This window comes from Oncorhynchus clarkii, chromosome 25 (genome assembly GCF_045791955.1).
Source record: "Oncorhynchus clarkii lewisi isolate Uvic-CL-2024 chromosome 25, UVic_Ocla_1.0, whole genome shotgun sequence".
Taxonomy (NCBI): Eukaryota; Metazoa; Chordata; class Actinopteri; order Salmoniformes; family Salmonidae; genus Oncorhynchus; species Oncorhynchus clarkii.
In genome coordinates, this window is record NC_092171.1 from 33,226,500 (window position 1) to 33,243,986 (window position 17,487).

Genomic DNA, 17,487 nt, shown 5'->3' on the forward strand with positions numbered 1-17,487 from the left:
GTTGACATCTGGGTCAGAACATACAGCAACAAACACGACATACATTATCAAACTCACAGAAAAACTAGATGACATGGTAATAACGATAATAAGTGCAGACACAGGGATACATCCCAAATAGCATCCAGTTCCCTTTATAGTGGACTACTTTTGACCCGGGCCCCATACGTCATAATCTCTCTGCGTCTCAGATGGAAGTAGTTCACCATATATGGAATCTGAGACAGACTATCACAATGGAATTACATGGAGACAGTGACCTGACCTACTGTGTATGTGAGAAATGTCACAGCGTTTTGATGTTGTCTGGTGTTGCTTGGATCACCATGTACATACACAAGGTCAGGTCACTGCACAAAGACGCACGCACGCACGCACGCACGCACACACACACACACACACACACACACACACACACACACACAGATCTGTCCTTGCCTTCCATAAAAACTGGATTACCTTATCCTGCTCCTGTGTGGTTGACACCTCGTAGAGTTCCTCTTGATACAGCGTGTTGTGTGTGTGTGAGTCTGTGTGTGTCTGTGTGTGTGTCTCTAGCAGTGGTTCTGGTTCTGAGGACGGTGCTGGTTGTAGCGCTGCCACACTGAAGGTTGAGGGCCAGGTCTCTACTGACTTGCTGAAGGAGGAGGACCACGGCGAGGTCTCCACGTCGTTCTCTGCTTCCTCTACAGGGCCACAATCATCTGTATCCGGGTAGAACAGATCCATTGGCTCCAGAGTGTCGCTCACTGTCATTGGCTCCTCAAGGGCCCATCTAGAACTCTCGTCAGCATCACTGTCTGTATAGAACAAGTCCATTGGTTCACTTTCAGACTCCCAAGCACTTCTCCTCTCAGTGTCTGTATAGGTCATATTCACAGGCTTGGTTTCACTCTGTTCTGTGTCGGCCATTTTGTCCCCTGTCTCTTCAACAGCAGAGGCCTCTGTCTCACTATGACCGCCATCAGTATGATCCCCTGTGTCCTTATCTGAGTCTCTCTCCTCCTGGCTATGCAGTACAGCCTGGCTCTGGGTGTTTGTGTCAAAGAGAGGAGACTGAGGAACCAGCCCAGTGATGACCGATCCAGGGTTATTCTCCACAAAAGCCTCAATCACCTGGGAGATGGGGACGTCATAGTGGGGGTAGTACACCATGTCAAGGGGTATAATGGAAACTGGCGTGCACTGATGGGGGACCTCCACTACGGTCTCTGTGTTGTCTGTGGTCCCAGACCCATCCACCCAGTCATGTTCCTTTTCTGCGACTCTCTTCTCCTCAGGAGCTACTACATTCACGTCAGCATCTCCAACACAAGAGGCTCTCTCACACTTTCCAGTCCTCTCAACCAAGCAACCTCCAGGGTGCCCACACATGTCTTCATCCCCAGCCTCCGCTTCTATCTCTGGGCTCAGGATCCCTTCCTTACCGGCCTCTGTTAGGAATGTGGAACTCTGCCCACCATCTGTGCAGGCAGGAGTTGTCCCAGTATGGCTCTGCTCCACCGGGTCCAGACATTGTTCTGAGGTGCCCCCCAGGATGTTCCGACTCTGGTCCATTTCCATATACGGTTGTGGATGCATTGACTCTGTGACATCATCAACCTGTGTCGTAGTGTTCTCCTGTGACTCTACGTGGCTGTTCTGAACATCTGTTATCTTCTCTTGTGTTTCAGACTCTTCTGTGACCTGCTTGTGCCTTTCCTCTGACCCCTCCAGGGACCGCTCCCCATCGCTGTCCCTCTCTGACAGAGAAGTAGTCTGTCTGTGTTCCGTCTCCACTCTGTCAGTCACATCACTTTGACCCTCTGATTTATCAGAATGTTCCTTAGCTAACTCTTCCTCAGGGTTTCCAGCCTTCCTGGAATCTCTAGATGGTTCCGCCGTTTCCTTCTTGGCACATTCTGATGTCCTGTCTGTGTCCCGTTGATTGGGCTCTTCATGCAGGTCGGGGGTCTCCTGATGTGTGATGTCAGAGCCCTGCTTTGATTGGCTGATTTTCTCATGTTGTGGAGAACACACAGCTCCTCCTCTCTCACCCTCACACACACTCTCACCCCCACACACACTCTCACCCTCACACACACTCTCACCCTCACACACACTCTCCCCCTTCTGGTCAGAGTCAGTTTCCTGAGGCTCGTCAGAGAGATCTAAAGATGGCCACCCCTGCTCCTTGTTAACGCTGTTACTCTGACCTGTACTTGACCTGTACTTGTTATTTCCTTCTCTTTGATCAGGCTCCTGCTTGGCTGCCTTGTCCTCACTCAGGTCCAGAATGTAGTTATACTCCTCCTCCTCTCTCTCCCCCCCGTCCTCCTCTTTCTCCCCCCCGTCCTCCTCTTTCTCCCCCTCGTCCTCCTCTTTCTCCCCCTCGTCCTCCTCTTTCTCCCCCCCGTCCTCCTCTCTCTCCCCCCCGTCCTCCTCTTTCTCCCCCCCGTCCTCCTCTTTCTCTGGGCGTGTTCTGGATCTGTAATGTGTGCTCACCAACGAGTTTAGAGAGTAGTTTGCCTCGTCAACAAACATCTCCCCATCCTGGGGTTTCCCTGTCAGCCCCATAACCGAGGGCAACGGTTCCTCCAGGTCAGGCGTGACCCCGTGGGGGGTAGAGGGAGGGATGCTCATGTCCCAGGATAGCCCGCTGTCGCATAGCGACCCATCGCTACGGCTCTCCACAAACCTGTCTGGAGTCACTGCCTCGTTTGGATGGCCCTCCCAGCAGGAGTCTGGTGAACCGATGACAGAGTCACTGATTGGTGAGTCGCAAGACACAGAGCCGATGACCGAGTCGACGAAGGAGGGCTGCGGGGAGCTGGAGGTGGAGACAGTGAAGACAGGGCTGGGGGTGGACCCAACCGACGAGCCCTCGTTGACCCAGGAGCGCTCCACTGCGACCGGGGAAGTAGGAGACTTGAGATCCTCAGAGACGGAGGAGATTAAGATTTTGGGCGGAGGCTGGACCCAGTCTCTCCGGACCACGTAGGGCCTCTCTCTGTCCCGGCTCCGGTGGACGCCGTTCCTCAGGTCGTGGGAGGAGTCGTTGACACGACAGCTGAGTCTGCCCGACGACACACTCCTCTGTATCACATCAGATGCATTTTCCTGGGGCTGAGAGAGAGAGAGAGAGAGAGAGAGAGAGAGAGAGAGAGAGAGAGAGAGAGAGAGAGAGAGTGTCACCTATGGTTTGTTTATACTACATATCCCATATGGTGCACTACTTTTGGCCAGACCCCTATGCACTCTATGCAGCCTCTCTCACCTCCTCCATCCCAGGAAAGTGCTCGAGGAACTGGGACACATAGGTCATGATGGACTGCTCGTCTGGAGGGTTGATGGTCACGTCTATGCAAATATTAAAGTGAGAATTATAACAGAAGGACAACAGACTAGTGGAAAATGTACACTGCTTGTCCAGCATAATTGTAGCCCGGATCCAGATCTGCTTGTGCTGTCTTGTCAACTAATATCTATGACCACTGTCATGTCAAACAGTTTGGCATGACAACAGCCATAGGAGTTAGCTATACAGCACACACTGATCTGAGACCAGGCTAGAATATTTGCCCCTTGTGGGAATGAATAAAGTCTTATTTAATTGAACTGAGTTGGAATTGAATAGTTTACCCTCTGGATCCAGTAGTCTGGGTATGCCCAGGCTGTAGTGGGCTGTCCTGAAGGCCTCCTCTAGGTTCTCCCTGGCTGTCCTCAGCAGAGCTCTCCTCATGTCCACCAGGCTGGGGTCTATAGACTTAATGACAGCCAGGAAGGCCAGCCCACTGGTCCAGCTCTTCCCAAAGTCCTGCACCGCCACACCATACCTGACAGACAGACAGACAGACAGACAGACAGACAGACAGACAGACAGACAGACAGACAGAGAGGACTCAGCAAGTCAGCAACAACTGACAACACTTAAACACGATGTCTGGAAAAACTGCATTGCAATCAAACTTTCAAACTTGTGTGTATGTATATTACTGTATTTACTGTTGCCTGTACTAGGTTTTCAGGCTAATCAAATAAACTATCCAATTTGTGAGATCATCTCTTATGAATTTGATATATGATTGCTGTCCAATCACCACTCACTTCCGGGTTCGTCTCTGGACCCACTGCAGGAGTGTCTTGATGGGCTTCCCATGATCCCTCATGGCGATGGAGCGCGGTCTCTCGAAGGAGGGCGTGCTGGAGTGGGAGGTGTCGGAGTCTGAGCTGGTGGGGAGCGAGGAGAGGCTAGAGGACGAGGGGAACTGACTCTTAATGTTCCCTGTCAGCTCCTTGATCTGAGAGACAGAGGAGGCCCTTATTTCATGATTTGAATATCTTCTAGAGAGAGGGCGAGAGAGCGAGCAGTGGAAAGACAGAGGTAAGAAGAGCAAGAGAAAGAGAAGGAAAGAGAGAGAGAGAGTTTACCTGGAAAAACAGGATGATATTCCAGATGAGTCCAAGAACGATGGAAGAGTTGCCATCGGCAACATCTGCAGCGTCAATACTGACCAGCTTCACCTGTGCAGGTAAACACACCCAGGTAAACAATCCAATCAATCAACAGGAGGTTTAGACAGTTGTGGTATGCTAGTTAGTCCTTTCTAGATTTCGCAATTTTGCGATTGCACATTTTTGTGGAAAATCAACAATTCCTGCATATTATGAGAGGGCCTGCAAATTTTACCTATCACCGCAATGTTTCTGCATAAAACAGTAAAATCATCACAATATTATCGCATAAAATGAACCCATCACCGTCGAAACCTTTTTACTCGTCGGCGCATTTTCGCGACAAATTGGACAAAACCATTTCATATTGCCATGCAAAATGTCAGAACTGCCGCAGCAATATCAAGCATTATTACCCACAAATATCACAAAAATCCCTGCGAAATTCTGGTGGGACTGGCTAGTGCTTTAAGCAAGATTTCAAAAATTGTCTTGTGATATTCATAGGTGATTGGCTGCGATATTCATAGGTGACTGGCTGCGATATTCATAGGTGATTGGCTGTGATACTCACATTTCTCTCCTCCAGGAAGGTAAGGACCTTAGCAATGTTGTTCAGTCTGAAGATACGATGTGAGGACTGCTTCCATCCATGAAGCTGGTGGAGGACATCAACCATACAATGATCAACAGGTGTCTTGTTAGCTACTGATAACAAACTCAAACACAATCTTTAACACACGACTTCTCCATATCTAGCATATCCATGGCTTGCCTCACAAATTGCACCCTATTCCATATATAGTGCACTACTTTTAACCAGGGCCCCCAGGGCTTTGGTTAGGTAATAGGGTAATAGGGTGAAATGTGTGACACACCCCAGTCATTAATCAGCACTACCTCCCTACATAGTGCCCATAGGGAATAGGGTGCCATTTGGAATGCATACACATGAATCAACAAACCACCACTAACATCTGAATACACTGTGGATGGTGTAATATTGTTTAAAAGGGAAATCTCACCAGCTTGCATCCAGACAGTTCCTCCAGCAGGGCCATGAGTATCCTTCCATCCTGGATATCTCTGAACAGGTCATTCACCTCCATCGGAGGAGTGCACTGAGGAGAGGAGAGTTCATCTTTCAACAGCCTTGATGATGTAAAAATGTAAACACATTTCAGTCTTCCTTTGATGATGCTCAACAGCTAAAGTGAGTTTGTCTGATGTCTGATGACTGATGTCTGACGTCTGATGTATGACGACTGATGTATGATATATGAAGACTGATGACTGATGTCTGATGTATGAATACTGATGTATGATGACTGATGTATGATGTCTGATGACTGATGTATGATGACTGACGTCTGATGTATGATGACTGATGTATGATGTATGATATCTGATGACTGATGTCTGATGTATGATGACTGATGTCTGATGACTGATGTATGATGTATGATATCTGATGACTGATGTATGATGTATGATGACTGATGTCTGATGTATGATATCTGATGACTGATGTATGATGTATGATGACTGATGTCTGATGGATGATGTCTGATGTATGAGGACTGATGTCTGATGACTGATGTCTGATGACTGATGTCTGATGTATGATGACTGATGTCTGATGTATGATGACTGATGTATGATGACTGATGTATGATGCATGGTGACTGGTGACTGACGTCTGATGTATGATGTATGATGACTGATTGTCTGATGACTGATGTATGATGACTGATGACTGATGTCTGATGACTGATGTATGACGACTGATGTCTGACGACTGATGTCTGATGTCTGATGACTGATGTATGATGTCTGATGACTGATGACTGATGTATGATCTATGATGACTGATGTTTGATGACTGATGTCTGATGTATGACGACTGATGTCTGATGACTGATGTATGATGTCTGATGACTGATGACTGATGACTGATGTATGATGTCTGATGACTGATGACTGATGACTGATGACTGATGTCTGATGACTGAGGTCTGATGACTGATGTCTGATGACTGATGTATGATGTCTGATGTCTGATGTATGTTGTATGATGTATGATGACTGATGACTGATGTATGATGTCTGATGACTGATGTCTGATGTATGATGTATGATGACTGATGTATGATGACTGATGTCTGATGACTGATGTATGATGACTGATGACTGATGTCTGATGACTGACTGATGTCTGATGTATGATGTCTGATGACTGATGACTGATGTCTGATGTATGATGTATGATGACTGGTGTATGATGACTGATGACTGATGACTGATGTATGATGTCTGATGACTGACTGATGTCTGATGTATGATGTCTGATGTATGATGTATGATGACTGATGTATGATGACTGATGACTGATGACTGATGACTGATGTCTGATGACTGATGTATGATTACTGATGACTGATGTCTGATGACTGACTGATGTCTGATGTCTGATGTCTGATGACTGATGACTGATGTCTGATGTATGATGTATGATGACTGGTGTATGATGACTGATGACTGATGACTGATGTATGATGTCTGATGACTGACTGATGTCTGATGTCTGATGTATGATGACTAATGTCTGATGACTGATGTATGATGACTAATGTCTGATGACTGATGTCTGATGTCTGATGACTGATGTATGATGACTGATGTCTGATGACTGACTGATGTCTGATGTCTGATGTATGATGTCTGATGACTGATGTCTGATGTATGATGTATGATGACTGGTGTATGATGACTGATGACTGATGACTGATGTATGATGTCTGATGACTGATGACTGATGACTGATGTATGATGACTGATGTCTGATGACTGATGACTGATGACTGATGTATGATGACTGATGTCTGATGACTGATGTCTGATGACTGATGTCTGATGTATGATGTATGATGACTGGTGTATGATGACTGATGACTGATGACTGATGTATGATGTCTGATGACTGACTGATGTCTGATGTCTGATGTATGATGACTAATGTCTGATGACTGATGTATGATGACTAATGTCTGATGACTGATGTCTGATGTCTGATGACTGATGTATGATGACTGATGACTGATGTCTGATGACTGACTGATGTCTGATGTCTGATGTATGATGTCTGATGACTGATGACTGATGTATGATGACTGGTGTATGATGACTGATGACTGATGACTGATGTATGATGTCTGATGACTGATGACTGATGACTGATGTATGATGACTGATGTCTGATGACTGATGACTGATGACTGATGTATGATGACTGATGTCTGATGACTGATGACTGATGTCTGCGGCACCCTATTCCCTTTATAGTGCTCTACTTTTGACCAGAGCCCTATGGACCCTATATAAGGAAAAGGTTGCCATTTTGAGATGCAGCCACAGTACCACCTGTACAGCATCAGGGGGAAGTAAATCCACTCTATTACAGACAGATAGCATCTACACGTTCCATCAGATTAGCATTTACTGACTAATTCATTTGTTATGTTGTCTTTCTTTGCACTAGCAGTTCCTCTGCATCCATCTATCATTTATACGGCAGAGGGAGAGGCAACAACTATTTGTTTGTGTGAGGGATAGACTCAAAGTGTTGTCAGAGAGAAGGCAGTAAAATACAAATGAGATGCTTCTGACACCTTAAATAACCCTAGGTTCAGGAATTAGTCTGTGTACTCCTGTTTGTGGTGAGATATACTTAATTATAGGGATTTCGTTGTTGTTGAAAGAGAAATCCCTAAAATGAAGTTTATCTCACCACAAACTGAAGTACGCAGACTATTTCCTGAACCTAGGGTTATTTTACATGTAGCAGGGTTGGGGTCAATTCCATTTCAATTCAGTCAATTCAGGAAGTTAACCCGAAATTACAATTACAATTATTTCTCACAAAGAAGCATTGTAGGACATTTTCGTTTCAATTGAAACGCAATTGATCCAAATCCTGATCTGTAGACTGACTTACCTTCTCCAAATGCAGATTCATCCATCGTGTGAAGGTCCTCTTCTGAACGACCTCTCTTTCAACTGAAATAGAAAAACAACAGAAATGCAGAGGAAGAAGTGAACATGGTGTCTGTGGAGAAAAATGGGAATAAAGAGAAGAGACTAGCAGCATCAATACTGACGACTCATGTAAGACAACAGCCTCTACTGCTAGACTACAGTGCGTCCCAAATGGCACCCTATTCCCTATATAGTGCACTACTTTTGACCGGGACCTGGTCCCAGATCTGTCCGTGCTGTTGCCTACTCCACTGCCATTGTCAAGCCAAACACAACTCCGTAAGGAGTTTTAGAGAGCAGAAACAGACTGACCCAGGCTAGAATAATGTGCTACATCAACAAACCAAAAATTGCCAGCAGCCAATGAAATCATCCTTTTTCATTCCCAAAATACCATTTATGTTCATGACAACCTCATTTTCCCTGGCCAGCCACCAGGCAATTCTCACATGGGGTGATCTCTTCCTTCCTCTGGTGTGAGTTTGTTGTAAAAATAGGCATTTGTTCACACAAGTAAGAGCTCTTTCACGACTTCACCGCATTGAGCCAAACATAAGCAGCTGACCCAGAGTACTGCTGGTCCTAATCTCCAAACAAAGTTTCATCTGGATTTTAGACACGGTTCCTTCTGCTGCTATCACTGGACCCTGAGTAGGCCTCACTCTAAGCCTCTGCTCCCCCCAACACACTCTCTCTACTCTCTCTCACTCTCTGTCACAGCTGAGTGCTCCAAGCTGTCGCCAAGCCCCAGACCAGCCCCAGCCCCTGGCCCAGACCAGCCAGGCTCTTTGTGTCTTTAAGGTTGCTGGCTGGTTTGCGTCTGGTTGCTGGCACTGGGAGAGGTGGAACGCTGGGAAATGGCCCCTTCATTATAGAGACATGCACTATACACACACAGACGGTAACACACACACATACACACACACACACACACACACACACACACACACACACACACACACACACACACACACACACACACACACACACACACACACACATACACACACACACACACACACACACACACACACACACATAGACACACTCGGAGACACAACACACACACGTTCAGACAGAGACATGCAGAAACAGAGAGAAGGGGAGACACACACACACACAGTCACACAGTCACACTGCAGTAAAAGCAGGCTCCTGCTCTTGCTCTGGGAAAGAGAATCGGTCGCAGGCAGGAGGAAAGAACCCCCAGGAGATTACATAAGAAAGCTTAGTAATTAACACTGAGCTCTTCATGTTTGTAGTGTCACACTAAGCGTATAAGACTATTAATCATCATAAACTGATGTTTACATTCTATCAGACTGTTTTATTATATTGTATCCTATTTGCTCATAGCCTAAGAACATGATGAGCTCATAGCCCAAGAACATGATGAGCTCATAGCCTAAGAACAAGTCGAGCTCATAGATAAAGTGCTGTGTAATTGATACTTGTTCAGCTGCTTGTGTGACACTGTGATACACTGTGTTATTCACAGTAATACACAGTACATTATGTACACCTCCTCTCTGACGAGGACAGTGATTTGTGTCAATTAGCCACTTTTTGAAAACACCCATGTCATGACAGGCTAGTGAAATAAAACACACTGAAACTTTAATAACCATGGCCATCCATAACTCACTGTTGATCTAATTTTCCAGGTACATGATCCAAAATACTGCTCCGCTCCAGGAATAACATACTCTGGGCCAAAAAGGAAGGTCCTCTGCAGAGAGCCTTACTGTAGCGTTTGTGTTTGGCGGTATTATGAAATATTATGTCACGCTGCTTCTGGACCCACTCGAATCTCAAGTCTGTTTAGTTCTGTTGACCTTCTGCTAAACCCTGTTCTCTGTGTGTGTGTGTGTGTGTGTGTGTGTGTGTGTGTGTGTGTGTGTGTGTGTGTGTGTGTGTGTGTGCGTGCGTGCGTGTGTGTGTGTGTGCGTGTGTGTGTGTGTGTGTGTGTGCGTGTGTGTTACTGTCTGTGTGTGTATAGTGCATGTCTCTATAATGAAGGGGCCATTTCCCAGCGTTCCACCTCTCCCAGTGCCAGCAACCAGATGGAAACCAGCCAACAACAGTCCCCATTATAGTATGGGAAGGTGGAGGGGGTCATACTGTCTTTACAACAGTCCCCATTCTAGGGAAGGGGAAGGGGGTCATTACTGTCTTCACAACTGTCCCCATTCTAGTATGGGAAGGGGGTCATGCTGTCTTTACAACAGTCCCCATTCTAGTACTGGAAGGGGAAGAGGGTCATACTGTCTTTACAACAGTCCCCATTCTAGTATGGGAAGGGGTCATACTCTTTACAACAGTCCCCATTCTAGTATGGGAAGGGGTCATACTGTCTTCACAACAGTCCCCATTCTAGTATGGGAAGGGGGAGGGGGTCATACTGTCTTCACAACAGTCCCCATTCTAGTATGGGAAGGGGGAGGGGGTCATACTGTCTTCACAACAGTCCCCATTCTAGTATGGGAACAGGAAGGGGGTCATACTGTCTGTGTGATAAGATACTAGCTCTGAATCATCCTGACCTTAATCCAAAGACAGGCACTAGTTTAGTTCAGTGCTGTTCTGGTTTTCCCTTTCTCCTTCTCAGATGGTCAGATCACAGTGAATACATACTCTACTGTCACAGATCCCCCGGTACTGCTGCTCATTCTGTTCACCAGTTCCGGAGGTCGCCGTCACCGGCCTTCTAGGCTTCACTGAACTGGATTCATTATCATCAACCCCGGACTGTCTTGTCTGATTACACACACCTGGTTCCCATTTTCCCTGATTAGTATGTTATAAACTCAGCAAAAAAAGAAACATCCTCTCACTATCAACTGCGTTTATTTTCAGCAAACTTTACATGTGTAAATATTTGTATGAACATAACAAGATTCAACAACTGAGACATAAACTGAACAAGTTCCGCACACATGTGACTAACAGAAATGAAATAATGTGTCCCTGAACAAAGGGTGGGTCAAAATCAAAAGTAACAGTCAGTATCTGGTGTGGCCACCAGCTGCATTAAGTACTGCAGTGCATCTCCTCCTCATGGACTGCACCAGATTTGCCAGTTCTGCTGTGAGATGTTACCCCACTCTTCCAACAAGGCACCTGCAAGTTCCTGGACATTTCTGGGGGGAATGGCCCTAGCCCTCACCCTCCGATCCAACAGGTTCCAGACGTTCTCAATGGGATTGAGATCCGGGCTCTTCGCTGGCCATGGCAGAACACTGACATTCCTGTCTTGCAGGAAATCACACACAGAACGAGCAGTACGGCTGGTGGCATTCTCATGCTGGAGGGTCATGTCAGGATGATCCTGCAGGAAGGTTATCACATGAGGGAGGAGGATGTCTTCCCTGTAACGCACAGTGTTGAGATTGCCTGCAATGACAACAAGCTCAGTCCGATGATGCTGTGACAAACCGCCCCAGACCATGACGGACCCTCCACCTCCAAATAGATCCCGCTCCAGAGTACAGGCGTCGGTGTAACGCTCATTCCTTTGACAATAAACGTGAATCCAACCATCACCCCTGGTGAGACAAAACCTCGACTCGTCAGTGAAGAGCACTTTTTGCCAGTCCTGTCTGGTCCAGCGACGGTGGGTTTGTGCTGGTGAGGACTTGCCTTACAACAGGCCAACAAGCCCTCAGTCCAGCCTCTCTCAGCCTATAACGGACAGTCTGAGCACTGATGGAGGGATTGTGCGTTCCTGGTGTTACTCAGGAAGTTGTTGTTGCCATCCTGTACCTGTCCCACAGGTGTGATGTTCAGAAGTACCGATCCTGTAAAAGTGTGGTTACACGTTGTCTGCCACTGCGAGGACGATCAGCTGTCTGTCTTGTCTCCCTGTAGCGCTGTCTTAGGTGTCTCAGTATGGACATTGCAATTTATTGCCCTGGCCATATCTGCAGTCCTCATGCCTCCTTGCAGCATGCCTAAGGCATGTTCACGCAGATGAGCAGGGACCCTGGGCATCTTTCTTTTGGTGTTTTTCAGAGTCAGTAGAAAGGCCTCTTTAGTGTCCTAAGTTTTCATAACTGTGACTTTAATTTTCTACCGTCTGTAAGTTGTTAGCGTCTTAATGATCGATCCACAGGTGCATGTTCATTACTTGTTTATGGTTCATTGAACAAGCATGGGAAACAGTGTTAAAACCCTTTACAATGAAGATCTGTGAAGTTATTTGGATTTTTACGAATTATCTTTGAAAGACGGGGTCCTGAAGAAGGGATGTTTATTTTTTTATGTGTTTATATGTGCCCTCTGTTCCCCATTGTCCTTGTCGGTTATTGTTCCCATGTCCGTTGGTCGTGTGAGTACCTGTGCGTTGTTACAGCTTCTGTGCTGCATGTTTTGTGCATTGTGTATTACGGGTACCAGGTCGTTCAGCGAGGTTTACCCTCTTTCTTTGGTTTGAGTACATCCCAGTGTTTTGTATACGTGTTTGTTTTGGGTGTATTATTATTATGTTTTCGTGCCCCTGTCTACAAATCCTTTATACCAGCGTGACATCTATTTTATATATGCCCAAAGCCCTGATGTCACATCCTGAGAGCAGTGACATTATTCCAGATCTCTGGCTGCACTGCCATTAAAGATGAGGTCATTCTTTGTGTGGAACTAAGGCATCCCAAATGGCCCCCTATTCCCTATATAGTGCACACACTTTCAACAGAGCCCATAGGAGTCTGGTCACAAGTAGTGCATTATGTATTGAATAGTATGCCATTTGGTTCGCAACCGAGAACCAGTACCTCTCGTCTGTCTGGTATGTCAAATTCAAGCTCACTGTTGTTCACTATGAATGTCCATGTGTCAACATGTACAGTTTGACAAGAAATTCTCTATGCACTCTATCTACCCTCATCTTATCCGGGCTATTGTTAGTTTTGAAGGCAGCTCATATCTTATTAGATAATACTGCTGTTACCATGGATACTCTTTCTATTGTTAGGATTTATCAGGTTAATCCAATATCGAGGAGAAACTGAAGCCTCAATGTCTGCAGCAGCAGAGGAAATGTCATGATTGTAATCTAATAATCCTATATTATCATATAAATAAATTAGATAGGTAGTTGGCAAGGCAAAAAAGGGTTTTGTGTTCGAACAACTGGAGAAGAGGTGCTCCCTTAAATAATCAAATAATACATCAGAAGTTGAGATGAGACATTCTCCATTTAATAAAAAAAAAGATTTGTTGATACAAAGTTTCAAAACAATGAGGGACATTTCGGCCCTAGGCTCTTGGCAGCGAGACATACAGCACCAGTCAAAAGTTTGGACACACCTATTCATTCAAGGGTTTTTCTTTATTTTTACTATTTTCTACATTGTAGAATAATAGTGAAAACATCAAAACTATGAAATAACACATATGGAATCACATAGTAACCAAACAAGTTTAAATCAAATAAAAATATATTTTATATTTGAGATTCTTCAAAGTAGCCACCCTTTGCCTTGATGACAGCTTTGCACACTCTTGGCATTCTCTCAACCAGCTTCATGAGGTAGTCACCTGGAACGCATTTCAGTTAACAGGTGTCAATCAGTTGTGTTGTAACAAGGTAGGGGTGGTATAGAGAAGATAGCCCTATTTGGTAAAAGACCAAGTCTATATTATGGCAAGAAAAGCTCAAATAAGCAAAGTGAAACAACAGTCAAGAACTTTGAAAGTTTCTTCAAGTGCAGTTGCAAAAACCATCAAGCGCTACGTTGAAACTGGCTCTCATGAGGACCGCCACAGGAAAGGAAGACCCAGAGTTACCTCTGCTGCAGCCTCAGAAATTGCAGCCAAAATAAATGCTTCAGAGTTCAAGTAACAGGCACATCTCTATATCAACTGTCCAGAGGAGACTGCGTGAATCAGACCCTCATGGTCGAATTACTGCAAAGAAACCATTACCAAAGCACACCAATAAGAAGAAGAGACTTGCTTTGGCCGAGAAACACGAGCAATGGACATTAGACCGGTGGAAATCTGACCTTTGGTCTGATGAGTCCAAATGTAAGATTTTTGGTTTGAACCGCCGTGTCTTTGTGAGACGCAGAAAAGGTGAACAGATCATCTCTGCATGTGTCGTTCCAACTGTGAAGCATGGAGGAGGAAGTGTGATGGTGCTTTGCTGGTGAAACTGTCTATGATTTATTTAGAATTCAAGGCACACTTAACCAGCATGGCTACCACAGCCTTCTGCAACGATACCATCCCATCTGGTTTACGTTAAGTGGGACTATCATTTGTTTTTCAACAGGACAATGACCCAAAATACATCCAGGCTGTGTAAGGGCTATTTGACCAAGAAGGAGAGTGATGGAGTGTTGCATCAGATGACCTGGCCTCCACGATCACCCGACCTCAACCCAATTGAGAGTTTGGGATGAGTTGGACCGCAGAGCGAAGGAAAAGCAGCCAACACGTCCTCAGTATATGTGGGAACTCCTTCAAGACTGTTGGAAATGCTTTCCAGGTGAAGCTGGTTGAGAGAATGCCAAGAGCTGTCATCAAGGCAAAGGGTGGCTACTTTGAAGAATCTCAAGTATAACATATATTTGGATTTGTTTAACACTTTTTTGGTTACCACATGATTCCATATGTGTTATTTCATAGTTTAGATGCCTTCACTATTACTCTACAATGTAGAAAATAGTTTTTTTTTAATTAAGAAAAATCCTTGAACGAGTAGGTGTGCCTAAACTTTTGACTGGTACTGTATATATGCTATATACCCCCGTTCCCTCTCTTTTGGCTCAGTGTGTTGGCGCTGGCTTTAGACAAACACAGACTCCGTGAGAGCAGTGAGGCCGCTTTCATTTGCTTGCCATGCAAAGAGTGGTGGAGCCAGCTGAGAAGCAACCTACTGAGATTCAAATATATGGTAGAGAAAGCCTTTCACTGGGATATCATTGTCCTGTTTAACATTCTGTCCCAACTCTTTTATACCATCTCAGAGTGTCAAACAGATGGGGGACAGCACAGTGGGACGGAACAATTATCATTAAGAGGCAATTAGCACTCAGTGCTTTTATTGAACACAGATCTGTAAATATTAGATGTGCAATGACACAGATCTGTAAATACTAAATGCGTAAAGACACAGATCTGTAAATACTAGATGCGTAATGACACAGATCTGTAAATACTAGATGTGTAATGAAGCAGATCTGTAAATACTAGATGTGTATTGACAAAGGCTGTTCTTGTAGGAGTTTAGTGTATCTTTGCAGGGTAAATCCACCCACTGTTCATGTGATAATTATTCCTTTAAAGGAACAAGCAGTAATGTCAGAGCTTACCATACAACTCTGCATCAGCATGGTGGATATAAACATATAAACATCTCTTAGGAAAGTGTGGAACGTGTGGAAAGTGTGGAACGTGTGGAACGTGTGGAACGTGTGGAACGTGTGGAAAGTGTGGAACGTGTGGAACGTGTGGAACGTGTGGAAAGTGTGGAAAGTGTGGAACGTGTGGAAAGTGTGGAACGTGTGGAAAGTGTGGAACGTGTGGAAAGTGTGCCAGAAGCAAGTATAATAGACTAAGACCGGGATCGAATCCGATCGCGCTTGTTTGGATTAAATCCCTGCCTAAAAGAAAAGTATCCGATCCAATATTGACATCCTTTTTAAGCAACATTTTCCCTTCACTGACGATTGAAGTCAATATGATAGATAAAAGAACAACATCAAAGTCCAACACCATGACAAACAGTCGCATTCCTCCATCAGAAAGCAATTACCACTAATGAACAAAATAAAGTGTGATTGAGGGCGATCTTGTCAGCAGCTAGTGCCTCTGCAAAGTTCTGCCTCATTGCTAGCCAATTAGAGCCAGTGAAGAAGAAGAGGAGGGCTGGGGGGGGGGGCAGGAATCTTCCTCCCTGGGTATCAGAATGCTTCCAGATGTCCTGATGTGTCCAAAATGGCACTCTATTCCCTATATAGTCCCTATGGGCCCTGTGTAGGGAATGGGGTGCCATTTGGGACACAGACCTGTTTGACTGCCTGACTGGCACCACCTCCTACGCACCTCACAGCAGTCGGAAGGAACAGAGAGTACAGAATCTGCTTTGAAAGTAGGCGAGAAAGATTAAATAAATGTGTTGGATGGATGGATGGATGGATGGATGGATGGATGCTGGGTTCACCCACTCTCAATACATCCCTCCTGTTGATTTATGTTGCTTTGCATTTAAATCAGGTCCTTGGTTTGGTTTCATCACATCACAGCTGCTGCATTCTGTACTGTGCAGACGGCAGAGCAACTACTGTATACAACTGTGAATATCAAAGAGGAGCTTTCAGTAAAATATTCATTCAAAAACAACCATGATAGGGGATTCCCTTAAGACACTGCTGCTTGTGTCTTAACGAAAGGGGTTATATAACTAGAGGAATTACCGGTGTGTGTATATCTCTTTTTAGATAACCTTTCCTTGTTCTATATAGGCCTCACCGTCCGTGTCTAATTGAAAAACGACTCTATCTTATTCTTATGTTTGGGATTAGCCAATAGAAATACAGCGTATGTATTTCTCTGTAGGAAGATAATGGAACACAAATAGCTATTCCCAACGGGGTATGGTTACCATAGAAAAGGTCTCCAGTGTTAATAAAAAATATCCTCCGCACACACCATAAAAGGCTGAATCTGGGGCCTCCCAGTCTAAGGCACTGCATCGCAGTGCTAGAGGCGTTACTACAGACAGGGGTTCATTCCTGGGTTGTGCCACAACCGGCCGTGGCTGGGAGTCCCATAGGACGGCGCACAATTGGCCCAGCGTCGTCCGGGTTAGGGGAGGGTTTGGCCCAGCGTCGTCTGGGTAAGGGGAGGGTTTGGCCCAGCGTCGTCCGGGTATGGGGAGGGTTTGGCCAGTGGGGCTTAACTTGGCTCATCGCACCCTAGCGACTACTTGTGGCGGGCCGGGTGCCTGCAGGCTGACCCTGGTCGCCAGTTGAACAGAGTTTCCTCCGACACATTGGTGCGGCTGGCTTCAGAGTT

At 45.5% G+C, this 17,487-nt stretch overlaps 1 protein-coding gene across 1 annotated transcript in view; it reads right to left on the reverse strand.

The window, feature by feature from the left end:
- LOC139384051 (calmin-like) overlaps positions 1-17,487 on the reverse strand; it is a 50,106-nt gene that overhangs the window by 8,350 nt on the left and 24,269 nt on the right. Inside the window, exons 2-9 of the mRNA XM_071128685.1 lie at positions 8,429-8,490; positions 5,460-5,555; positions 5,009-5,092; positions 4,411-4,503; positions 4,087-4,280; positions 3,622-3,815; positions 3,257-3,339; positions 460-3,105 (exon numbers count right to left, since the gene is read on the reverse strand). Coding sequence (XP_070984786.1) covers positions 460-3,105; positions 3,257-3,339; positions 3,622-3,815; positions 4,087-4,280; positions 4,411-4,503; positions 5,009-5,092; positions 5,460-5,555; positions 8,429-8,490 — 3,452 coding nt within the window. The remainder of the gene's footprint in view (positions 1-459; positions 3,106-3,256; positions 3,340-3,621; positions 3,816-4,086; positions 4,281-4,410; positions 4,504-5,008; positions 5,093-5,459; positions 5,556-8,428; positions 8,491-17,487) is intronic.